Here is a 25625-nt window from a genome sequence, read left to right on the forward strand (position 1 = left end):
CTCGAGAACCAGAACCAGAAGTCAAATCTCTAAAATCCGAGAAATCGAGATGCCTTGAAATTTGGAGAGAAAATCAATATAACTAAGGACCATTATTAGCCACCTCTCTTGTAGTTAAAATCCAAGATCGTCTTCTGGGCTTGCTCAGCTTTCTCCACAAATTCTGTGTACGGGAGCACCAGGAGATCACAATCTCTTATCTTTCTTGTAAGCCAACCATTACCATCAGCAAAGAGCTTGAACTTGGCGAAGCATACTTCCTTTAACTGTACAATCTGCTAATGATCTATGCTGATCTTGTTTTTGGGCATGGATTACACATACTTTATCTTCTATGCCGAAATGCCCATGCTCTGGATATTGAATGTCTTTATGCAAAGTCTACATTTCACCTCAGTATATTTGCTCTCACCAAGACTTGACATCATTAACAAGGCCAAAAACCTGCTACCAGTGGTTCTCCCGTTAAAAATAAAGGCAGCATAAATTACAGAACTGCGGCCAAAATTATATAAAGCAATTGTGCGCCGGGCTTAATGTCAATCCTAGCTGACTTTCGCATGCTGATTGGCCAACTCATGGTAGGAATATACAAGACAAGGATATGGATTCGATTCTTTGCAAGTTTCAAGAAGGAGATAGGAAGAGCTAGCTTCAAGTTTTAATATTTACAATAAAATATCTTTACAACCACACTTTTTCTATGTGTAGGATATGTGGTAAACTGACAGCTTCCAAATCTATATTTATATATAGCTGCAAGCGAATGGAAGGACTGACTACAACTAAAAAACCTTACTTTGGGATCGATACCGCTTATTCTGTTGGGCGAGGTCACATCGAATAATTTCGGTTAAGCTGGTATTTGGGAAAAACACCCTAAAATACACTGTTTTAAAAAATATACTAGTATCTCTTCTTAAAGATTTATCTGTTGTTTGATGTCGGGAATGTTAAAACCGGCTCTCGCCTGCTTGCAACCCAGAAAAGGTAAGGAAGAATCATACCCGATAGTCATAAATGCAAGAACCTTCTCATATAGAAAATAATCTGTTGTGCACAATTCAGACTTTTCTAGGAATGCGGTTGACGATTATGCTCTCAATGCACTCGAAGACTGTGTGAATGTCCTGATCGGCATTGATGTGCTGGCCAATCTCCTCATAGCACTCGGCGATTTCCTCGATGTACGCCTGGTACTGTGCGGTGCGGTCATTCACCTCGTCCTCCTGATCCTTCTTGTTCTGAAAGAAATCATAAAAGAAAATCTAACATTGACTTTCTACTATTAGCACAAAGTATGGCACAGAACCACACAGAACATACATAAATCAGAAAAGGTCTTAACAAAAGCTACCCAAACTTACCCTTTGTAGTCGGTCCTTAACTTCAGATGATCGTGGTGGATTATAAATTAAGTGATATCTGCAAAAGTTTAACAAAAATCATTAAGCAAGCATACGAAAGACTTTAATTTCCAAAAGAACACAAAACAAGAACACAATTGCTTCCAGAGTTTTAAATCTGGGACGGGAATCCAGAATTCCAGTTCAAAGTGTTTCCACCAAGTGTTGTAAATTTTGTATCTGCATTTTATAATAAGATACGATGGGCACTGCTAATAACATCGGAACCGCGTACCTTCGTTTTGGTCAAGGTAATAAGACAATGCTTACCTTTCACCAGTGACGGGGTCAATGCTTCTAAGGGTGAGTCTCTCAAGTATAGTGTCATTGGGGATATCCATGAACACAACCCTGTGAAAGCAATGAGAGGAATGAGACTAGCCAAGGCTGGTTTTGTGGTGTGTACCTATACCAAATAAACTCGCGTTGGAACCGAGAATCGAATTCAGACAACACTGTGCAGGCCTGTGTACCCAGGAGGCACCCCCCCCCCCCCCCCCCACAACAACCGAAAGTCCACTTTCGGTTGTCAATAGACGTGCTATTTGTAGACAAAACTCGGGTATGTAGCTAAATCCGACAATAAACGTCCCATGGAGATACTGCAAAGGCACTAAAAAATCCCTTTTTGTTCTTTCGGAGAGATTTAGAATTTTATCAGAGAACTCCCTCCCTCCCCCCCGGAAAAATTAGGTCCATTTTCGCACCCCAAAAGAAAAATCCTGGGTACGGGCCTGCTGTGTTATCTACTAGGCTTCATAGTCAATTAATAATTCTGGTTTGAAACCACGACTTCTTTGGTATTTTGTATTGTCTAACACACCAGCAGTATACCATTTGGCTAGACTACTTTGTTATTTTCTACCTGTTTTGGCTCGAATACTTTGTTATTTTGCATCGTCTGCCTGTTTGGCTTTGGCTCGACTAATTTGGTATTAATTGATGTCTACCGCACCGGCAGTATACCTGTTTGGCTCTTTGGTATTAATTGATGTCTACCACACCAGCAGTATACCTGTTTGGCTCTTTGGTATTAATTGATGTCTACCACACCGGCAGTATACCTGTTTCGCTCTTTGGTATTAATTGATGTCTACCACACCGGCAGTATACCTGTTTGGCTCTTTGGTATTAATTGATGTCTACCACACCAGCAGTATACCTGTTTGGCTCTTTGGTATTAATTGATGTCTACCACACCGGCAGTATACCTGTTTGGCTCTTTGGTATTAATTGATGTCTACCACACCAGCAGTATACCTGTTTGGCTCTTTGGTATTAATTGATGTCTACCACACCGGCAGTATACCTGTTTGGCTCTTTGGTATTAATTGATGTCTACCACACCAGCAGTATACCTGTTTGGCTCTTTGGTATTAATTGATGTCTACCACACCAGCAGTATACCTGTTTGGCTCTTTGGTATTAATTGATGTCTACCACACCGGCAGTATACCTGTTTGGCTCTTTGGTATTAATTGATGTCTACCACACCGGCAGTATACCTGTTTGGCTCTTTGGTATTAATTGATGTCTACCACACCGGCAGTATACCTGTTTGACTCTTTGGTATTAATTGATGTCTACCACACCGGCAGTATACCTGTTTGGCTCTTTGGTATTAATTGATGTCTACCACACCGGCAGTATACCTGTTTGGCTCTTTGGTATTAATTGATGTCTACCACACCGGCAGTATACCTGTTTGGCTCTTTGGTATTAATTGATGTCTTCCACACCAGCAGTATACCTGTTTGGCTCTTTGGTATTAATTGATGTCTACCACACCAGCAGTATACCTGTTTGGCTCTTTGGTATTAATTGATGTCTACCACTCCAGCAGTATACCTGTTTGGCTCTTTGGTATTAATTGATGTCTACCACACCAGCAGTATACCTGTTTGGCTCTTTGGTATTAATTGATGTCTACCACACCGGCAGTATACCTGTTTGGCTCTTTGGTATTAATTGATGTCTACCACACCGGCAGTATACCTGTTTGGCTCTTTGGTATTAATTGATGTCTACCACACCGGCAGTATACCTGTTTGGCTCTTTGGTATTAATTGATGTCTACCACACCGGCAGTATACCTGTTTGGCTCTTTGGTATTAATTGATGTCTACCACACCGGCAGTATACCTGTTTGGCTCTTTGGTATTAATTGATGTCTACCACACCAGCAGTATACCTGTTTGACTCTTTGGTATTAATTGATGTCTACCACACCGGCAGTATACCTGTTTGGCTCTTTGGTATTAATTGATGTCTACCACACCGGCAGTATACCTGTTTGGCTCTTTGGTATTAATTGATTTCTACCACACCGGCAGTATACCTGTTTGGCTCTTTGGTATTAATTGATGTCTACCACACCAGCAGTATACCTGTTTGGCTCTTTGGTATTAATTTATGTCTACCACACCAGCAGTATACCTGTTTGGCTCTTTGGTATTAATTGATGTCTACCACACCGGCAGTATACCTGTTTGGCTCTTTGGTATTAATTGATGTCTACCACACCAGCACTATACCTGTTTGGCTCTTTGGTATTAATTGATGTCTACCACACCAGCAGTATACCTGTTTGGCTCTTTACTATTAATTGATGTCTACCACACCGGCAGTATACCTGTTTGGCTCTTTGGTATTAATTGATGTCTACCACACCAGCACTATACCTGTTTGGCTCTTTGGTATTAATTGATGTCTACCACACCAGCAGTATACCTGTTTGGCTCTTTGGTATTGATTGATGTCTACCACACCAGCAGTATACCTGTTTGGCTCTTTGATATTAATTGATGTCTACCACACCAGCAGTATACCTGTTTGGCACTTTGGTATTAATTGATGTCTACCACACCAGCAGTATACCTGTTTGACTCTTTGGTATTAATTGATGTCTACCACACCGGCAGTATACCTGTTTGGCTCTCTGGTATTAATTGATGTCTACCACACCGGCAGTATACCTGTTTGGCTCTTTGGTATTTATTGATGTCTACCACACCAGCAGTATACCTGTTTGGCTCTTTGGTATTGATTGATGTCTACCACACCGGCAGTATACCTGTTTGGCTCTTTGGTATTAATTGATGTCTACCACACCAGCACTATACCTGTTTGGCTCTTTGGTATTAATTGATGTCTACCACACCAGCAGTATACCTGTTTGGCTCTTTACTATTAATTGATGTCTACCACACCGGCAGTATACCTGTTTGGCTCTTTGGTATTAATTGATGTCTACCACACCAGCACTATACCTGTTTGGCTCTTTGGTATTAATTGATGTCTACCACACCAGCAGTATACCTGTTTGGCTCTTTGGTATTAATTGATGTCTACCACACCAGCACTATACCTGTTTGGCTCTTTGGTATTAATTGATGTCTACCACACCAGCACTATACCTGTTTCGCTCTTTGGTATTAATTGATGTCTACCACACCAGCAGTATACCTGTTTGGCTCATAGCCAGCTTTGCCCAGTGCCTCAGCCTGCTCCCTTGTCTTGGGGAAGCCATGCAAGACCCAACCCTTGGTGACAGCATCAAGCCGACTCATACGCTGATGCAGTAACTGCAACACAAGGTCATCTGGCACTGTGGGGACAATGCAAACCATATACCTTAGCAACAACAACGACAACAACAACCGTTTTGCACGAATTAAAAATTGCACGAATAAAAAATGTCAGGTTTGTTTCTTTCTATGATCGATGGAACGTTGTAAAGCTCACCCATCATCTTCCTGTCTATGTATGGCTGTATTGACTCTCCAATCTTAGAGCCGTCTGCAAGGGATTGCTTTATAAGCTCTGTACAAGACACTGTAACCAGAACATGGGTTAGACGAGATTCTTAATGTGCCCAGACATTATTTAGTTTCCACCATTAACAGAAAATTACTTGAGCCCCAGCCTTAAGGACACATTATTTAGTTTCCACCATTAACAGAAAATTACTTGAGCCCCAGCCTTAAAGGCACATTATTTAGTTTCCACCATTAACAGAAAATTACTTGAGCCCCAGCCTTAAGGGCACAATGTTTAATAGAACACTTCTAGGATGTACCTATTTCTACTTATGTTCATAACCAATTAAGTGTCTTCTATTTGTGCTTTGGGTAGTTTGACAAGGAATATGAGGTAAAGAATTTCTTCTAGCGTTTATTTGTCCTGGCTATTATTAGGAATTGACCATTTCAGGACGGTTGACAGGAAAGTATTTTCTTAGCCAGAACTCTTAGATATGATATATTTAAAGCCCCATACAAATAGTGCCAACATCGGACAGCATTTCTGTCAAAGTCTGGCTTCACTGACCACACCACCAGGGAAATACCAGCATGTCCTGTGATCATTCAATGAGACTTTGCCAGAAATGTTGTCTCTTGTTCGCACTATTTGCATGGCTTGACGGCTCATTAATCTTTTTTTGACCTAAATACACTTATGGCACATGTTGGTAATTTGACTCACCATTGATAAGACCATATTTGCTGGCCAGGAGTTCTGCCTGGACACTCTTGCCACACCCTGTCGGTCCAAGCAGCACCACCCGTGGGGTGTGTGGAGCTTGAGAGCGTGGATTTGTCTTGATATCTGCGAGCACTGGAAGATCAGAGAGATTGAGGTTAGAACTTTAAGAGGTATGGAAGGGAGTAGGGATGGTTGTAAGGTCTAGCTGCGTTGTTGTGATTCAAGTTATTATGGTGTTCCACAAATGCATACCTCTGCGTATCTCAAAACAAAAATGTCCATCCCAATTAGCCAGTCCTGTGATATCATGGATAATTTTTATTGGCTGCAAAATCTTCCTTTGGAAGGATGGTTTAAAAAAAAGATTATTCCATGGTAACCAAAGCAGTGTTGAGCAAAACAACCCTGATTCATACACCTGTTTCACAAAAGGTTGTCAGTGCAAATGGTGAATGGCAAATGGTAAATGGCTTATGGGTACTAATTATTTGTAAAATTAAAAGTGTTATATAAAGTACAGCAATGTCAGAGCCGAGCATTGGAAACAAAGGATAGTTGTTTTCATTTATCCATATTCTTCGAGACGCATGGTTACTTTCAGTCATAGAACTGCCATTTGCCAATCGCCATTTGCCATTTGCACTGACAACCTTTATTGAAATAGGTGTATATATAAAACTGTTTTACAACTAGATCCAAGTCATACTCCAAGTCATGTTTCCTCACAAATGCTCAGCCTTCTCTCACTTGCAATTTCAGTTGCAATCTCTGAAGCAAGCAGCATATGTAAACAAAGGCCATGTGACCGCCTCATTGAAACAGACAAAATGGGCAAAGGAAACAGGCTCACCTTGGGAGAAGACATCAGCTTTTGGCTGGTCAGCATTGACAGTCTTATAGATATTTTCATAACATGCCAAGATTCCATCAATATGCCTGAATGAGAATAGGGTCAAACAAACACAGAGTAAGTGTTATAGCTTTACCCAACAATCTTATGAATTCTACATAATCTCCATTTGAGTTAAGCCTTTACAATCAATCAACCACAATAAGCCAGTGCCTCCATTCCCCATGTACAGACAAGGATGCCTGGCCATTTCATTTCTAACCTTTTCTACTTTTAAGTAGAATCTACCCTGGAGAAGTCTTATACCAGTCGAATACCAGTTTTTGGTGTATTCTACTTTTTAGTAGGATACACTTGAGGCCCTGAATTGTATGGGTTGCCTGTAGATGTGCATTTCCAAAAAGTGCAGAGCATTAAATTATTTATACTAGCAATTTCTGGAAATGCTGATTTTAAGCTAAATTATACTTTAGAGTCCATGAAATAAGTACTTTATATTGTACTCAGTTATTCAGCCTTAAAAGTAGAAGATGATCAGCAATTTTGACTATCCTCCACATCTTCATGAATGCTTGACTCCTGGATTATGTGGGTTACCTGTGGTACTCCATCAGCCTCCCCACCATGGCTGCCTCTGTGCATTTGGGGTCTGGCACTAGTCTCCTTACAACTTCAGGATCGCTGGGAGGATCAAATGTGGTGTGGTACACATCTACAGCCAATAGCAATTGTTATCGACTATGTCAAGGTAAACACATATTGTATTTATTTCAAAAAACCCAAGGATAAAACATCAAACTGCCATATTTTTTGGAAAATAAATTCATAAATACAGCAAACTAGAAGAGATATGAGACTGACAATACAGGGGAGCATCAAGGAATCCTCAAAAGGGGGGAGCCGAAACATAAACATATGGCCAGAGGTGGACTTTGGCTCCAATTCATTTTTTTAAATTTAAGCCAGAACAGAGAGGCCCCTCCAGGTCTGCCCCCCCCCCCCCCTTGATGGATCTAGCCCTGCAATGACAGTGCCTTCATTTTATTCACATTTATTTACATCATCTTACCTCCAGTTTCAGGATCAACACGTTTACCCATTACCCTCTCAATCAATACGGTGTCAGGGCAGTCAAGGAGAACTGACAAAAAAAATAGAGAAACAAAAATCACACTTAAGGGCCTATGGTACTATCTTGTTGTTACGAAACTCTGTTGCCTACGAAAGGGAAAAGCGCTTCATTCGGTTAAATAGACTAAAAACGCCACATGCTTTCCATCTTGATTCTGTGGCCCAGTGGTTAGCACCTTTGACTCGTAAGCAAGCGTTCTGGGTTCAATCCCCGGTCGGGTTGTTTTTTATTTTTATTTTCTTCGAAACTCCAGTTCTAATTTTCTTTTTTCTTTTTTTTTCCCAAGAGATTAAAATAAACTTTCGACATTTTGTGGAAGAAAATGCAATAATATATGTTTTTCGAGAATAAAAACAGATGGCGAAAAAATCATTTCACAACAATTGTGATTTTTTTTCATTCAAACCATTGATATTACCATTCCTAACAACTTAGCGCATGGGATTTTTGATTTTTGAAGAAATGAAAAAGTTATTACCAAATATGTGGTTTTTGAAGAACATAAAATTTCGCCATTTCTCGTGGTATCAAAATTTTGCAAATCAGATGATTAAAATATGTGATGTGATGTTAAAATATTTCTGCAACAAAAACTATATTAGATTTCAACAGTAGCTTCTCCGACACGTTTTTCTGTTCTGGGTCACATGACCATGGGAGGGGTCAGATGACGTCATCACTTATGTCATTTATGTCTAAAACACTTATGTTGAAAGTTCCAAGAGATTTGACAAAAAACAGAAGTTTATAAAACAAACACATTTCCCTAGCAACAGACTCAAAAGGCCCTTAATGCCTTGATAGAAAGCACAACCAAATCACTTTGATCACTTTTTATTTATGACTACATATTGGAAAATTATTCCCAAAAGTACCATAAACTTCCCTTAACTATTAATTTTGTGATTAGAAATACTAAGATACTGGGTTTATCATAATCTACTTCCCTGGACCAAGCATACCACACCCAGACCCTGGGGATTACCCATCCCCCATGAATCTCATTCCCAGATCTCTGGAGTAACCACTCTCCTGGACCAGCATCCCACATGCAGAACCTGGGATTACTAACTCCCCCTGGCCAAGTATCCAAGACCATGGCAGTACTCACTTTCCTGGACCAAGGATCCTACAACAAGACTTTGGGATTAACCCATACCCAGACCTGGACCAAGCATCCAAAAGAACCTGGGATTACTAACTCCCCCAGGCCTCCCAGACTACCTGACTTTCAGACCATGGAACTAGCCACTTCCCTGGAAAAAGCATCCCATCTGATGTGAACTTACTGAAGTGGCTTGGAATGATCCCTTCTACTTGTAGAGCCAGTGCCTGCAAAAGTCAGCACAAATTATGAGTATTTTGCCTTATATTATACAATGTCAGGCAGGTAAGCAAGGGACTGGCTACCCGTCATTCATCATCATTATATTCAGGTCCCACTATGTAATACAGGGTAGGCATAATAAGACAAACATTATTTTACCTGTTCCCTTGTCTGTGGGAAGCCTTCAAGTAACCAGCCCTGAAAAAGTATTGAATAATTAGCATAATTACACTACATAATTACACATTGATTAGTATAAAAGATGTTTGCCATGAACAATATTAAATGACATAACACATATAAGCTGGTCCTTATTTATGGCCATAAGGTACCTTTGTTAAACAGTCTGTCTTCTTTATCCTTTCAGCAATAAGGTTGACCCAGATGTGAGTGGGAACTTCCTGTAGCAGAAAAAAAGTGCCACATAGTCAATTGGTTTCACCAAGTTTTCATGACAAACTCAACTAATGTCAAGCCATTTCTCTTCAGTGCCACCAAAAGTGCCACCAGTGATGCAAAGATAATACAGTAAACATTCCTATAAATATGTACCCTACAAATATGTAAAAGCATGGGAATTATCTTTGTACACCTTTTTGGCTGCTGGCTGCTGGAAAGAGTAATACATTCTCTTATGGAACACTGATGATATTCCAGTCTTTTTCTTTTAGGTGAATTGGTAAAAAAAAAATACTGGGATTCAGAGGAAATATGCATACCTGTTTGGCTGAAATATATTCATTGGCCTGCAAACAAATGAAAATATAAGAGATTTGCCACACTTTGATGAAAAAGTTAATATTATTCATGTTTTTATCCAGTGAACCTAAAAAAAAGGCAACAAAAATTGTTTATCAAGACTTCTTGCAAGTAGAACTACCGTAAATGACCTAATCAACGCCCTTATGCAATGATTTAACGGTGCAAGTATGCGGTAAACAGAAACGAGAAGTAGGCCTTATTCCTGGATGCTACACTGCGAGGACAAAATGAAATAAAATTCCTGAAATCGAAGACGCTTCTCGCTTACCAGTGTTGATTTACCCAAGAAGGCAATCAAATTACTATTTATATTTCCAGAATTCCTACGTCGTTTGTTTTTAAGCTGGCAGGTAAGGGAGAGGGGGAGGGGAGGGGCGTTTATTATAGAGGGGCGTTCATTACAAACTTGTAAGCTTAGGGGGGTTTTCATTAGATCAGAGGCGTTCTTTGGATAAGGGGCGTTTATTAGGTTATTTATGGTACTGTATATCTATTGGTTCTCACCTTGGATGCCAACTTTGACTCAGACTCGGAGATGATGTTGTTGACATTGAGACAAACACAATCCAAATGCTTGCTGATCATGACAGCCTGCAAAACACAACACAGGTCGTCAATCAAGACTGATAGATAAACAAATTTATTGCTCTCTTTTTCTCATTCAAATTAAACAACAAATAATATTTATCTGTTGTTGAGATGGCAGCAAACAAGGAATAGCTAATCATTAGTTAAGACAATTAGAACTCAATGGATTTCAGTGGACAAGTCCTAGTGTAATGATGCATTATGTCAGCCTGCCAGTAGAGCTGTTGTTGAACAAGATGTTGAACTTTATCTAACAAGATTGATAGGAAGTGAGGTCCGTTAGTTAGAAAAATTGCATAAGGTTATAATTTAACCCTCTATAAACAGAGTATTGTATTGTTTGTTGTGTTGTAATCAAACTTACCATGCTTCTCTTCCCTGACCCTGGGGGCCCATGGATTACGATCTGTGGAACTGAATAAAATCCATAGAGGGTGCGGTGAGGGAAAAATTGACTTTATCAAAAGGGTGCACATGTTTGATTAAAAGGTGGACACAATTAGCATGTATAGAATTAGAGTGTGTCACATGCTGTTAATAAGCAACTCACACTAAAAAAATCATGTGACTTTTTAGTGGCAAACTCATGCTAAAACAAACACAGAGAAATGGTTGCATTCAGCCAGAGAGAAAAACTTTCAATGAAAATTAGCCTTTTCTGACGTACAATATTTTTGTCTGATTAGGGAGTGTTCATTAATTACACCGAGGGGGGGGCAGGGAAGATATTTACTCCCCCCTTTCATTGTAAACATTTTTTACTGTGCCCCCCCCCCTTATAGAACCCGAAAATTTTCCTTTCTTTTTCCCTTAAAGGACCTTTTTTTTCGGAGACCCCTCTTTTGGTGGTTAAAAATTTTCAGAGCCCCCCCTCAATATCTTCCCTCCCCCCTCAGTGTATTTAATGAACACTCTCTTACAAAGCCCAGAAGCGCAAGTAAGTCTGCCACCCAAAAAGTTACATGATTTCTTAGTGCAAGTTGCCTACTCTTACGGCATTACTAAAAAGCGGAACCCCCGGAACTGGCGGAACCAGTATATTTCGCTTAGTTATAGGGGTAGGGATGTCATACTAGGGACATCATTTATTTCCTTTCTAATCTGAACAAAAAAAAACAAACATTCCGTTGTGAAATGCTAAGACAACATCACTAAGCGCAGATGTGCTACGTTATTTCTCGCATATTTGACATTCTGTCATATGCAATTTGTATCCATTTGATCGGATAATCCATCGGATTAGTAACAAAAAACCCTTGTTTCAGAAGCGCGACTCATTAGAGGTAACACATGCAAGCGTTCATAGTTTTAGCCTTCGTAGGTTTAGCATTCTGATTTCCGTTAAAAGTTTCGAATAAGAAACAAACAAAAAATCCTTGTTTAGAAGCGCGTCTTGTTAGTAGCGTTGTTCATAGCTTCCTGTTAGAGATAACGCCAAATATCATACTGTAATACTGCAAGCGTGCAAAGGGCACAATTGTAGCTGGAATTTATTACTAATAAATTACCCACTTCTTGATATGTACATGTGCTGAATGAATACAATCAAAATCCAATCTGAAACAATGTAAGTAATTTTAAAGTACTTTGAAATACTTTGAAGATTTCAAAGCAATTCAAAGTTTAAGATTTGGCCCCACACATTTGGGATATCCGGAAATATTATGCAATTATAGCCTAGCCAAGGTTGCCGTTGTCAATCAAAACTTTACATAAAATCGCTTTACTAGTTTCAGTTACTCAAGTTAAGGAGTGAGCATAAGGTATAGAGGTAGGGAAGTACAAGGATTACGATTTATTTTCGTTCTAATCTCTACAGAAATCCGAATCCGGGTTTTTCTCTCTCTCTGTCCAAACGTGACTGGTGGTTTGTCTTAATACTTTCCTTTATATTGCCACTACCCACGTTGATCAGTAACAGGTTCTGGGTAAAGGTGATAATAGCGGCGATTGATAATTCAATTGGCTTAATAGCTTTAGGACCACTTGGCGTACTGTAACGTACCATGCACAAAACGGAATGTTTTTTTTGTTCAGATTAGAAAGGAAATAAATGGTGATCCTAGTATGACATCCCTACCCCTATAACTAAGCGAAATGTACTGGTTCTGCTGGTTCCGCTGGTTCTGCTGGTTCCGGTGGTTCTGCTTTTTAGTAATGCCGCTACTCTTAACAACTCATTTTTCTAGTAGAGAGGAAAGAGGTCTCAGTTGTGCTTTTGAATGTCTGCCTTTTACTAAGTATCTCACTTGACTAAATTTGAATGCAACATCAGATAAGGGTTATAGAGCTTGAAGTTTAATTAGAATAATACTGTAGGAGCACTTACCACTTTCTTCTTGCTGCAAGATGTCAATCATACATGTGAGAGGATCAGTTGGCTGTTCTACAATCAGACGGGACAGCAGCCTCTGCAACATCGTAAATAACATCAATCTCCCTGTACTGCCATGCATAAATACAATACAACAAACACCCTGTACTGCCATGCATAAATACAATACAACGAACACCCTGTACTGCCATGCATAAATACAGTACAACAAACACTCTGTCCTGCATGCATAAATACAGTACAACAAACACCCTGTACTGCCATGCATAAATACAATACAACGAACACTCTGTCCTGCATGCATAAATACAGTACAACAAACACTCTGTACTGTCATGCATAAATACAATACATCAAACATTCTGTACTGTCATGCATAAATACAATACAACAAACACTCTGTACTGCCATGCATAAATACAATACAACGAACACTCTGTCCTGCATGCATAAATACAGTACAACAAACACTCTGTACTGTCATGCATAAATACAATACATCAAACATTCTGTACTGTCATGCATAAATACAGTACAACAAACACCCTGTACTGCCATGCATAAATACAATACAACGAACACTCTGTCCTGCATGCATAAATACAGTACAACAAACACTCTGTACTGTCATGCATAAATACAATACAACGAACATTCTGTACTGCCATGCATAAATACAATACATCAAACACCCTGTACTGTCATGCATAAATACAATACATCAAACACCCTGTACTGTCATGCATAAATACAATACAACAAACATTCTGTACTGCCATGCATAAATACAATACATCAAACACCCTGTACTGCCATACATAAATACAATACAACAAACACCCTGTACTGTCATGCATAAATACAATACAACAAACACTCTGTACTGCCATGCATAAATACAATACAACGAACACTATGTCCTGCATGCATAAATACAGTACAACAAACACTCTGTACTGTCATGCATAAATACAATACATCAAACATTCTGTACTGTCATGCATAAATACAGTACAACAAACACCCTGTACTGCCATGCATAAATACAATACAACGAACACTCTGTCCTGCATGCATAAATACAGTACAACAAACACTCTGTACTGTCATGCATAAATACAATACAACGAACACTCTGTCCTGCATGCATAAATACAGTACAACAAACACTCTGTACTGTCATGCATAAATACAATACAACGAACACTCTGTCCTGCATGCATAAATACAATACAACAAACACTCTGTACTGTCATGCATAAATACAATACATCAAACATTCTGTACTGCCATGCATAAATACAATACAACAAACACCCTGTACTGTCATGCATAAATACAATACATCAAACACCCTGTACTGTCATGCATAAATACAATACAACAAACATTCTGTACTGCCATGCATAAATACAATACATCAAACACCCTGTACTGTCATGCATAAATACAATACAACAAACACTCTGTACTGTCATGCATAAATACAATACAACAAACATTCTGTACTGCCATGCATAAATACAATACAACAAACACTCTGTACTGTCATGCATAAATACAATACATCAAATACCCTGTACTGCCATGCATAAATACAATACATCAAACACTCTGACTGTCATGCATAAATACAATACATCAAACACCCTGTACTGACATCATACCTGTCAACTCTCCAGCATAAGGCGGGAGTCTCAAGATTTTGGACCCCTTCTCTCGCTCTCCCGCATTGAGCACCAAACCTCCTGCTTTCCCGGCGTAATTAATCGATGAAACCGATAATCGATGAAAATCGATATCAATCGAAATCAATCGATGCTAATCAATCGATTAATATTGGAAATCGATGGTTAATCGATAATCTACAAATTTGTGACCTTTCATCGATTAGTAATTGATGATGGTACCATGATCGATTAATATCGATTTTCATTAAATATGATCTGGATGATCGCAAAGAACATAAAAGAGTACAAATGTATCATTTTTTAAGTATAGGTTCATTGTTAAAGGCCCTTAATGATACCTTTTTGGCAGCAACAGAGTTATAATCCTTGGAGGAGAGCCATCCCTAGTGCCTGCAGAGAGCGGAATGCACCGGGGCCCGGCCCGCAATTGATGTATATTTTAGGTTATATTTCAATAAACAAATACTTTGAACCTGGCTGAGAGTTTTTGTTTCTTCGTGATTGTTTTCACCAGTTATTTATCTGTAAATCACAAAACTCGGGATATCTTTTGGCGGCCCCAGCCTGATGACAGATGTCGGGCTACTATCACACGCTGTGCTGCTATCCAGGTAAACAACGTAGACAATGGGTTGTACATTGAAACGGATAGTCGATACATTTTATGGGGATTTATTTACGAGCCATCCTCTGCTGGTAAGATACGACAGTAACAAGGTCAACAAGGTGTCAAAAGCTTAGGCCATCCTGGGTTGATTACACAAGACAATGCACTTTGAGTCAAGAGACAAATACGAGAGCACGAGGCTTGGAACCACTGACATAGACAGTTTCGGGCTGGAACAAAAGGTCCTTGTGAAACTAAGCCGATTACATTTTATTGTTGGATTATAATAATGCCAGGTTATACACTTCATCGAGCACATAAGCAATAAGCCTCTCTAATTATACAGATTATAACAGCAGGGATTCAGCTGTAATAAAACATGTCGCTGGTCCTTTTCCAGGCTTTACTGGCCCAGCCCCTTTCCCTTTGACGGACCCTTGAATAAAAAAAACGAACGCCATTTATATTGTGTCTCCCTGCACACAAGCGTCGGAGTAAACGCGTAATTCGGGGCACAAGCTTACGTGGCAAGATGAGTGAAGCGAGCGACCTGCTATGATCTCTGTCAACAAAACATTAAAGAGCATTTCAACAAATCATAGCTCCACTAATGACTATCAACCCAGCAGTCGTTCAGTAAATGTATTTTTCGATACACGAACTCACATTATGAATATTTGTTGGCCCCGGATAATATTATGAAATAATATCGAAGCCAGGGTAGTCAATCGATGCCAGCCGATGATAATCAATGAAATCGATGAAATTAAGGAATATCTTCGTGTGACTATCAATTAACCATCGATTACCAATATCAATCGATATTAATCGGCTGATTTCAATCATTCGTATAGATTTATCGATTGGCAAACTGATGATCGATTTTCATCGATTAATTACGCCGGGTGCTTTTTAGCGATTTTTATCACTTCCAAAAAAATTCTTCTGTAGAAAATCATCATTTTGCCTATTTTCTATTAAAATATTTAAAACAATAATTCCCTTGCATAGTGCAATTTATCCAACACCCTTGTGAGATCTATAAGGGGATTTGTTTGCGAGAGCTTTCTATACGGCAAAAGTCTGCAAGGTTAAACCCACCCCTCCCCAAAAAAAACAAATATACCCCAACCCTCCCCCAAAAAAATCCTCAAGCCTTGAGATTTTAGGAGGTTGACAGGTATGTGACCTACATAAAAACAGTACAACAAACAACCTGTACTGCACTGACATGCATAAATACAGCCAAGCAAGATACAGCTACAAGATGAAAGGATTGACTAATAAACTCATTTTAAGTCTAAAAAGTAACTCATTGATTCAACATGTCTCATGTTTACTATTAAGTACGTACTTGTTATCATTTAGAAATAGCAAAACATCGTTTCGACATCACTAAATCTACAGCTTACCTCGTAAATTTGAAATATGCCATGCTTTTCGGCGTAGTTTGCAAATTCCGGGGGGATAAGCAACGGTTTTTTCGTAGCATCCATGTTTTTATCGGAAGAAAAACTTTTCAGTTGCTACGACAAACTGTATTTTGAGCCCGTTGCCTCTCAGTCAGCTGTATCATACTTCTTACACTATTTACGATTGGCTGTTGATTTTAGAGATGGGCCAATAGCAATACTGGTATCATAAATACAAATACACGCTGGTCAGCGGCTTTGTGGGATGCATCTTACTAAGTGTCGCTATAGCAACAGCAGAGTGGACACATTCATTCGTAAGAAAACAGAAATTTGCTCTTCCTTATACCCTTGGAAATTGGTAAAAAAAACTACGCGAGTTTTCGTCTGAACGACTACACATCCCCAGGATCTATATAGTAAGTACACAAAATAGTCAGACTCCCGAAAATAGCGCACATTTGAGTTTTGGTAAAGGTTGTATTTTCCCGGGAAGTCTAGCGTTGTTTACAGCGTCTTGTGTGATGTAGTGTTCTTTAAAACTTGTTTTAAGAAATAACCAATTTTATATTTCTTACGCTAGATTTTGTCCCAAATTGAAGGACTAAATGATCGCCTATGACTATTAGTTGGGAAAATCAGAAAATATTAAAATTACGTACAACACACCTCAGTGGAACAGAACACTTATAGGTCATGTTAGGTGTTGATCACATTGTTTAGGGTCAAACGGGTCACTCAGCGATTCATGGATGACAGTTTTCCACTATTTAGAGTCGATTTATAGCAAAATGAAGTTTGGAATGTTCCTCTATGATGTATTAAAAATGAAAAATTATCTTTGTATATTCTAAGATTTTTCCCTCGAGGATGATCTTCGGTTCTCAAGTTTTCAATGTTCTCGTGAAATCAAGCAAATCTTTTCTGTAAACTATTTATTCAATCTAAAATCGACCAGTTTGCTTGGTTTTTTATGCATTTGGATGAATATTTTTAGGGATCTAATTTTATTTCAGTGTCTTATACTTAGCTCCTTTTGTTTGTTTTTACACATATTGAAAGAACTTGGTAACACGATGTTTCCATTGCAAGGGAAATATCACTAATTGTTTTTATAACCTCAAGCTGCGGGATTTTTGTAGCAAAGAAACATATAAAAAAAAACACTCTGTTTAAGTTAAAAATGCCGTAAACTACACTTGTTTCACATAATTATTTTGGAGCATACTTTACTTTGCATTCACCTGTTTCTAACTCAAACAGAGCATATATTTTCCATGAAAATGATGGCTGATGAGCAGTTCTTTAAGGTTGTTGATAAAACCAAATATAATCCTCTTGAAAAACCTATTATTATTTCAGGAAATCTATGAGAAATAATATCTATGAAAAAAGAAAAAAATAGTGATGGTCTGGCATTTGAGTAAATTATACTTATGAAAATGTTATTGATTATAAGTCACTTAAATTAATTAAGTTTTTTAATCCATTTTTTTATATTTCCTATCAAAGGTTTTACATGAAGGAGGCATAAGCTGAAGATGAGTAAACTGGACGCCATCACACTCGGAGTCCATCGAGATTCGTTGTTGAACAACCCACTTCTACAAAAGGTTAGTTTTAAAGACTGATTTACAACTTGTTATTGATATTTAAAAAGGAGAGGGATGAGATATCAGTGTTGTCATGGCAATGTATTACTCACAAAGTTGTCTATTTTATAGACTGAGTTGGGTCGCCCATTAAGAAGGTGTTTTACACTTCCACCCGATGGTTTTACATACGGCAAACCAAACGGAAACAAAGATAGCGGTGCTGCTGATGGTAAGACATCCTCCATACTTTAAACTTTTTGCCAGGGGTCTGTAGCCAGGTACAAATCCTGGAGTTCCAAGGGGGGGGGACAGAGCAAGGATTTCAAGAAAGGGGGGAAACATTGTTCTTCTGTGGATTCCCTTATATTTCATGTTATTTTCAAGGTAAATATTTGAAAATAGGGGGACTGGGGTCCATTGAGCCTACCCTTAGATCTGCACAGGGTAGCTAAGTACATTGGGTGAATCCAGCCCAGAAATTAAATAGGAACATCGATAACAGAAAAAAAAGATTTTAATGATTAAATATAATTGTGATATGTAGTACTGTCAATTTTTGTTATTTCCTCTTCATCAAAGTCTATTATTGTGCAACATGTTTAGGTGCTAATTAGGGGGAGACGCTTATTCATATTTTCCTCCTATGTTAGTCGCTTATTCGAGGGTGGTAATTCAAGCAATAACTGTATAGCCCACCATGCTCAACCAAAACCTGGCCAAAATTACAAATCCTTGAGATACAGCTGACTTCAAACCTGTTTTCATTTCTAGAAGTCTTAATAATCCCTTGCTCCATATTCTACAGCTCTTGTTTGGAGATCAGCACCACCCCAGCAATTTAGTCACAAAGAGAAGAAAAAGCCAAGAGATTTCCAAAGTCTGAATAAGTCGGCAGTACAGGTTGGATTAACAACAGCCCAGGAACATTTCCAGTACAGAGCTACTCATGATGTCAGACGAAAAGACTCTGGCAATGAGAGGACAACACAGAAGATCAAAAGATTACCACCTACAATGGTCTTTGGGGTCCCTACAAAGTATGTTTGGTTTAACACATATTTTACTCTGAGAATCCATGTTGAAGTTGTTTAGGGGCAATATTACATAAATTTGGCTGAATTATGGTCTGTGAGAGCCATATGAACAGTTATAAGAAACATAAACAAACAATTATAATTTTCAAAGGTTTGGGTCTTTTTATTTACATATTGCCCAGCCTCTTAAAAAACCAAAAATGTTTTAAAAGTTATTTTGGATTTATGTAGCATAACAAATCTGTATGTGGCTCCGAGGTGGTTTGAGAAGAAACATCTTTTTCACGAATCATTTCTCACTGGGTCTGCCACTGTCTATTTACTGTGTTTGCAATGAACAGACTGTAATCTAGTTGACAGTTGAAATTTTGAACATTTTATTTTATGCTTTGCTATAATTGATAGACCAAAATTCCATTCTAGACCTTCAACACCTGTATATGATTTACTGGGGCATAAATACCAGGACAGATGGCTAGAAGAGCGACGTAAAGCTGAAGATGGTATGAGAGCTAGGCAAAAACAAAAGGTATAAGAAAAACATGTCTTTAAGAGACCAAATAAGCCATCCCATAATGCACTGCTTTGTTTTTATTTTTAGCTAACAACATTACCTAATAGCACCTAATTACCTAATTTTACAGTATGTCCAGCTTTAGAGGGGTCTAAGATGCCCATGTAGATGGTTCAACAACTCAAATGCATAAAGAAGAAAAACACTAAAAAATGAGTTGAAAACAGGATGGCCTATCAAATATACAGTAAAACCCTATTAATAAGGACACACTTGGGAGTAAAGGAAGTGCCCTTATCAATTTAATGTCTTTTAAAGCTGGTGTCCTTAGAGCGAGTTTGTCTTAAGATACCCTTGGCATACTTGATACCCTTAGCTTTAACTAAAAACTGCACAAAATCTTTCAACAGAGACATGTTGACAAGAACATTTATGAGACGCGTGCATCACTACTACGCAAGTACCAGCCGCCCGTTGACCCGCCCCCACTTTGGCACATGGCAAAATTCAACAAGGTTTGTCTTAGAATATCAAAGATTTTATCCTTTGTCTAGAATTTGTGAAAGTGAAGATTTCACTATTCCATGGGTACATAATTTTGTTAACTCTGATATAAAATAAATTTGAATAAAATCCTTATTTTACTCCATGTATTTTACTCTCATACACAATTCTTATCTTCTCAGATTCCTCCAGTGACAGTAACATTCAGATCTGAGAAAGCCAAATCTGCAGCCTTCGACCATCACGCAACAGACAGCACATCTCGCAAAGGTGTCTTTGGGCACGGAATTTATGAGCCTGCAAAGAGCTAATTCCCCCATCTTCTCAAACATTTTTAACCAGGGCGCTTATGTTTCTAACAAAAATGCTGTTATTTCAAGCAGAACTATTTTTAAAACTCAATAAAAAATATTAAAATCACTGCTAATATTTTAATGAACAATACAACCTCAGACATTGGTTTTGTCTTCTCAGTAATTTATTTTTCCAAAAATTACTTGTGATTAAAATTGTTCTTAACTTTTCAGGGATTTTGCCAATAAAGAAAATAATATATAGAGTGATGCATGTAAAGGGATGTAGTTTTTACAAATATAACAGGTGCTTCTGATAACGTTTTAGTGTTCACCTTTGCAATGAAAACAAATTTAGTGTAAATAAATGTTTTCAAACACAAAATTCTTAGGTGTGTCTCTTATGTTAATAAAAAAAGAAGAAAGCTAGAAAACTAGCCAAAAAAAGTTAGACCTTTTGCAGCCTCTTGAAATGCGTATGCTCCAAAAATAACAATGTCTAAATAAGAATGTCTGTTTCTCCATGAAAATAAAAAAAAACATTTGCCTAAGACTGGTCCCTTAAAAGAGGCACAACTTATGCCTGGAATAGAGCTTCTCCTCGTTTCAAGAACCATTCCCTGGCAGACAATCTGCCTGACAAATCTACTGTGCATGTCAATATGCCTTTATACAGTTCATTCTCAATGTGCCTTGTTAAGAGACAACATCCTTTGCCTTACTTTGCACTACATGTAGTAATGGTTTAAGATAGGTGTCAGACATAAGAACTTCTTACTGCACTTTTCTTTTCTTGGCCAGGGGACTGCTCAGCTCTTCTTTTACTTCCTTTTTGGGAGATTTGGTAAAGAATGATGATATCCCACCACTTTTTGGTGGTTCTTTTAACCTGCAAAAGTAGTTCATAGTTATGAGGAAAAAAATGTGCTTCATGACTACAAAATGATCATTCTATGACTGTTAAACCTTGATGTAATCTGTTAAATACCAATAAAACTTCTTTCCCCCTCCCATCCTACAAGTTTTTAATCAACCAAAACACATGTTTGGCTCCCAGGACTCTCCCTGTCCCAGTACCTACATAATGGCAAACAAGTAGTAATGACTTACTTCGGAGTATTTGAACAAGCAACAGATTGATTCAGTAAAGTGCCACTGGGACTTGAAGCCTCTTCCTTCTTTGGAGATTTGGTAAAAAAGGAGGTAATTGACCCCTTAGATGGAACTTTGCTGCTGACTGCAGATGGCTTGTCCCTACAAATAAAAATAGATGCTGAATTACTTATATGCACTTGCCACTAGTTGTCGGCCCCTGGGGACTCTCAAGAATTTGGTATTGGGGTACTCATTCCAAAAACTGCAGAGGGGCCTTATGCTCATGGATGGAAATCCAAGATGGGGCTGTACAGCTACTAGGTGGTGGATCTAAGGGGGGGGAGGGGAGTGGACTCTAATGTCCACAGGTTAACTTCCTTCCCACCCTTCTAAAAATACTGGTTCGTTCTCCAGTAGCTGACAGCAGAATGTGTATTTTTTGTGTTAAAATAACTACCATCTCAAATCGATCTGTCCTCCCAAAGTAAGTCTAAAAGACCGTTGTTGTACTCACAGGTCAATTGGAGCAATGCAGTCAGGTCCATTATGTCGGCTGTTGTTCATAGCAGTTGAAACCGGGTGCCAATCAAGACAGTTGACAGACTTCAAACATTTCAGTGCCTACCAGAGTCAAAACAAAAAAGGCAACTCAATACAAGGATCTCCTATCCTAGCTAAAAAAATTGTCTGTGGGAGGTGGATGGGGGGGGGGGGGGAGGAGGCTTTGCTGTCCTTTTTATTTACTAGATGGCAATTTATTCCATATCTCCTTTGTAAAATTCTCACTTCACCTTGTAGTGCAAGAGCCCTTGGCCTAATGCATTGCTCCTACCTGAGTATAGGGGACATTGTCATACTCCAACCACTGTTTTACTGCTTCATCTCCATCTAAGATTGCCTGTTATTATAAATAAAAAAAAATCCATTGCCTTTCTGGGCTGCCTTACACATGAAGTTATTAGTCAGTGTTGCAGCTAAAAAAGATTACATGTTACATACTGGCATCCTGTGATGTAGCCATTTTATTGATTCAGAGGAGTCCATTGTTATGATGGAATATGAATACAAGGTCTCACTATCCCCTGATGAATCCTATTAAAAATAAACATCATCACAATGAATGACAGCTGCTGATAATACTGACATGGCATTACTCTTTCTCTCCCTTAGACAGATGGGAGGATTAGCAGTACTGTGTTAACTGATTCCTTTTCTACTTACATGAGATGTAAGGGCTGATATATCGTACCTACACCCCATTTGACAATATCCTATTGGATCACACCTATTGGATCATACTTGATTGGTCCACACACCCAATTGAATCACACCCTATTTGGCCGCACCCCATTGGATGACACCCTATTGGACCACACCCCACAGGATCAACCCCATTGGATCACACCCCAGTGGCTGAGACAGGTAGCTAGCCTCCTCCAAACTAAAATAATATATTTTAGAGAAGTGTAAGGGAGGTAATACTATAGGACCAACTTCCCCTTCCCTCAAACTCCTTCTAGTAATTCAGGTTCCATCTGCTAACCGGGGATTTCCAGCAGTCAAATAGCCCAGCCATTGTCAGGAGCCGTCTAGGCTTACTGGTCTCTGTATCGCATGGTATTTCTGCATTCTCTTGTTTCATATCAAAGCTGGATTTGAAGTAAATGAAGTAGGGCTGCTTTTTACCATCTTTTCCAGTCTTCCATTCATAGAATCTATGTAATCAAGACACAATAATGACACAATAACTCTGGTAGCCTCGCATAATGGATAAGGCTCTATTGTATCTAAAATTATTATTTCTGGCTGTGACACAGGCTAGGATAGAACCTTTGTTTGAGCAAATAATTGCTGAACCAAAACAATTGCTGTCATACCATTTCACAAGATTTGTCTGTTTCTTTAACGGCACAGCCACGCCCATTTCCTTATAGTTTTTTAAAAGATATTGGGGGGGCATGTGCCCCCCGTGCCCCACCCCCTGCCACGCCCCTGGGAAAATCATCAGTCAATTTTGATTTTGTTCTTCTGTTATTGACTTACCCATCTGCCAGTATCACACAGCGCCGTCCCTGAATAAGGGGCATTTTATAAGATGCTTTGCTCATCAAAGAATCACTGCGAGCATTATTCATCTTGTACTCAAATTTTGCTGGGTCTCCCTTAAACCAGTTGGGCACCAAGCCCCATTTCATTGTGTGTAATGTCCTCTCTGGGGGGTTTGTCTCATCAGCAAGTTCAGACGATGACACATGCTTGGTAGATACCAAAACAGGTCTAATAAAAAATATAGAAACAATCATAGTTGTTTTAATAATTGGTAGACAACAAGCTAGTGTGTTTTCACTTCAAAAGAGTTCAATATAAAATAAAATAAATAAAAAAATTAATTAAGCATAAATAGATAAATCTATGTTAAAGACACTCAGGTAAAGCCAGGGGTGTCAGGGTGAACACTAGGGTTCAAGTTTGAAAATAGCACAGAATACCCCAGGAACAAGGTTGAGTTTGAAACCAGACGCCTCAACAAAATCAATGACAAAATGGGGTTTGCTGTCCATGTTTGAGACACATATAGAAGTGTATTTGTGGTGGTGAGGGGCCATACAAGCCCCTCCTGTCTCATGGATAGCCCTCCACCTCCTGACTGTTGTATACCGTAGCCCTCTTCCTCCTGAATCTTCTCTTGTGCATCCATTCCACTCTCCTTACTGTTGAATAGTCACTCCCTTCTGACTCTTGTTCAGCCCTTCACCCTCCACACTCTTGTATAGCTCTTCCCCTCTCCTGATTGTTGAATAGCCCCTTTCCCCTTCTGATGGATGTCATAGCCCCTCCCCCTCCAGACTCTTGGATAGCCATCCCCCTCTCCTGACTGTTGAATAGCCCCTCTTCCCCTTCTGACCAGGGGTATAGCCTGGCACAGGGCGTGGGGTGGCACCCCCCCCCCCCCCTTTCTGGTCCAATAAAGCTATTATGTATTTTGTTGCCTCTTAGATGTAAATGAATGATCTTGAGAATTTTTTTTTGCCCCTCCCCAAAAAGAAAAATCCTGGCTATGCCCTGGCTGACTGCTAATGTATAGCACATTCCCTTCAGGTCCCTACTAACTCTTGTATAGCTACTCACTGCAGCGACATAGCCAGGGTTTTTAACAGGACGGGGCCCAAAATGGACTTTCAAGGCATTTTATCCTGTATTTTATGTCTCATACATTTACTGTATTTTTGGGCCCCCTAGGCCACCCCCTGCCCTGTACTGGTTGTTGTAGAATACCTACCCTCTCTTGACTGTTGTGTATCAACCACCCCCCCCCCCCCCCCCCCCCCGACTATTGTAGCTGGGTTAATAAACATCATTATAACACCAGGAAATGCTTGGTGACATACGTGTAGGCCTGTGGTGCGATGTTGTATGAAGCCCGGTATTTCCCTTCGGACCCCTTGCGCCACCGAGGGACCTGAACATCGCCATTTCTACCCCTGAAGCGGCAGGCTTTTGGGATATCTTCAGGTCCTAAGGTACTGCAACGAAACACGACAATTTAGAGACGTCACAAAAGTCGGAGCCTAGCTTGGATATTTGATGAGTATGATGATGATATCGTGGACGGTTTTATGTGGCAGGAAATACGCACTACAAATCTTACCAAGCGGTTCTCCCACACATGAATAAAATCGCGAACGTGACCTTCTAAAAGAAAACCCAAAACTTGCTTCCCGCCTACTAACACGAACACCAAACTTCTAAGAAACCGTTTCCTTTGTTCTTCAGGTCTTTAATTGCTTCATAAGTCGACGGCACGCATTATAGGGCTTAATTTCTGTAGAAATCTGCGACGCGTTTCACAAGTTAGTGAAACTTCGCGCTATTTAGCGCTGCTGCTCGGTGGCCAAGGCGCGGGGGTGTGTGACAATGAGTCATACATTGCGTGATGCGTGACTTGCAAGAGCCTAAATATGTTCTAAAATGAACATGAAATAAAACTTTAGTCT

The 25625-nt window shown here is 39.2% G+C and overlaps 3 protein-coding genes and 1 long non-coding RNA gene across 7 annotated transcripts; 2 read left to right on the forward strand and 2 right to left on the reverse strand.

Annotated features, from left to right (window-relative positions):
• Window positions 1–632: 632 nt before the first annotated feature.
• Window positions 633–16750, reverse strand: LOC5515204 (adenylate kinase 8-like). Its single transcript, XM_048730862.1, has 17 exons — window positions 16596–16750; window positions 12880–12961; window positions 10915–10964; window positions 10467–10553; window positions 9920–9946; window positions 9533–9601; window positions 9360–9398; window positions 9163–9205; window positions 7811–7882; window positions 7339–7453; window positions 6742–6827; window positions 5892–6023; window positions 5151–5240; window positions 4872–5013; window positions 1677–1757; window positions 1368–1425; window positions 633–1244 (listed from the first exon to the last, which is right to left on the reverse strand). The coding sequence occupies exons 1-17, from the start codon at window positions 16677–16679 to the stop codon at window positions 1065–1067; spliced, it is 1437 nt and encodes a 478-aa protein (XP_048586819.1). The 5' UTR covers window positions 16680–16750; the 3' UTR covers window positions 633–1064.
• Window positions 5923–10889, forward strand: LOC116619753. 2 transcript variants are annotated; one of them, XR_007312415.1, is made up of 2 exons: window positions 5923–6061; window positions 6651–10889. It is a non-coding gene; the product is annotated as an uncharacterized LOC116619753 (long non-coding RNA). The 2 variants fall into 2 exon arrangements; XR_007312414.1 differs by having other exon boundaries at window positions 5934–6045.
• Window positions 16751–16869: 119 nt separating the features above from the next.
• LOC5515233 (cilia- and flagella-associated protein 77) lies at window positions 16870–20920 on the forward strand. The gene is made up of 7 exons (XM_001635326.3): window positions 16870–17014; window positions 18108–18208; window positions 18320–18419; window positions 18996–19227; window positions 19648–19753; window positions 20149–20253; window positions 20425–20920. Exons 2-7 carry the CDS (start codon window positions 18137–18139, stop codon window positions 20551–20553), a joined length of 744 nt encoding a protein of 247 aa, XP_001635376.1. The 5' UTR covers window positions 16870–17014; window positions 18108–18136; the 3' UTR covers window positions 20554–20920.
• LOC5515203 (abasic site processing protein HMCES) lies at window positions 20703–25551 on the reverse strand. Of its 3 annotated transcripts, XM_048730864.1 has the most exons (9): window positions 25280–25550; window positions 25020–25154; window positions 23674–23907; window positions 23174–23345; window positions 22630–22722; window positions 22463–22528; window positions 22145–22251; window positions 21646–21789; window positions 20703–21424 (listed from the first exon to the last, which is right to left on the reverse strand). In XM_048730864.1, exons 1-9 carry the CDS (start codon window positions 25297–25299, stop codon window positions 21310–21312), a joined length of 1086 nt encoding a protein of 361 aa, XP_048586821.1. In that variant the 5' UTR covers window positions 25300–25550; the 3' UTR covers window positions 20703–21309. The 3 variants fall into 3 exon arrangements, with proteins under 3 accessions (XP_048586821.1, XP_048586822.1, XP_048586823.1); XM_048730865.1 differs by lacking the exon at window positions 22630–22722 and having other exon boundaries at window positions 25280–25551; XM_048730866.1 differs by lacking the exons at window positions 22463–22528; window positions 22630–22722 and having other exon boundaries at window positions 25280–25551.
• Window positions 25552–25625: the final 74 nt, after the last annotated feature.

This window comes from Nematostella vectensis, chromosome 8 (genome assembly GCF_932526225.1).
Source record: "Nematostella vectensis chromosome 8, jaNemVect1.1, whole genome shotgun sequence".
In the NCBI taxonomy this organism is placed as follows: domain Eukaryota; kingdom Metazoa; phylum Cnidaria; class Anthozoa; order Actiniaria; family Edwardsiidae; genus Nematostella; species Nematostella vectensis.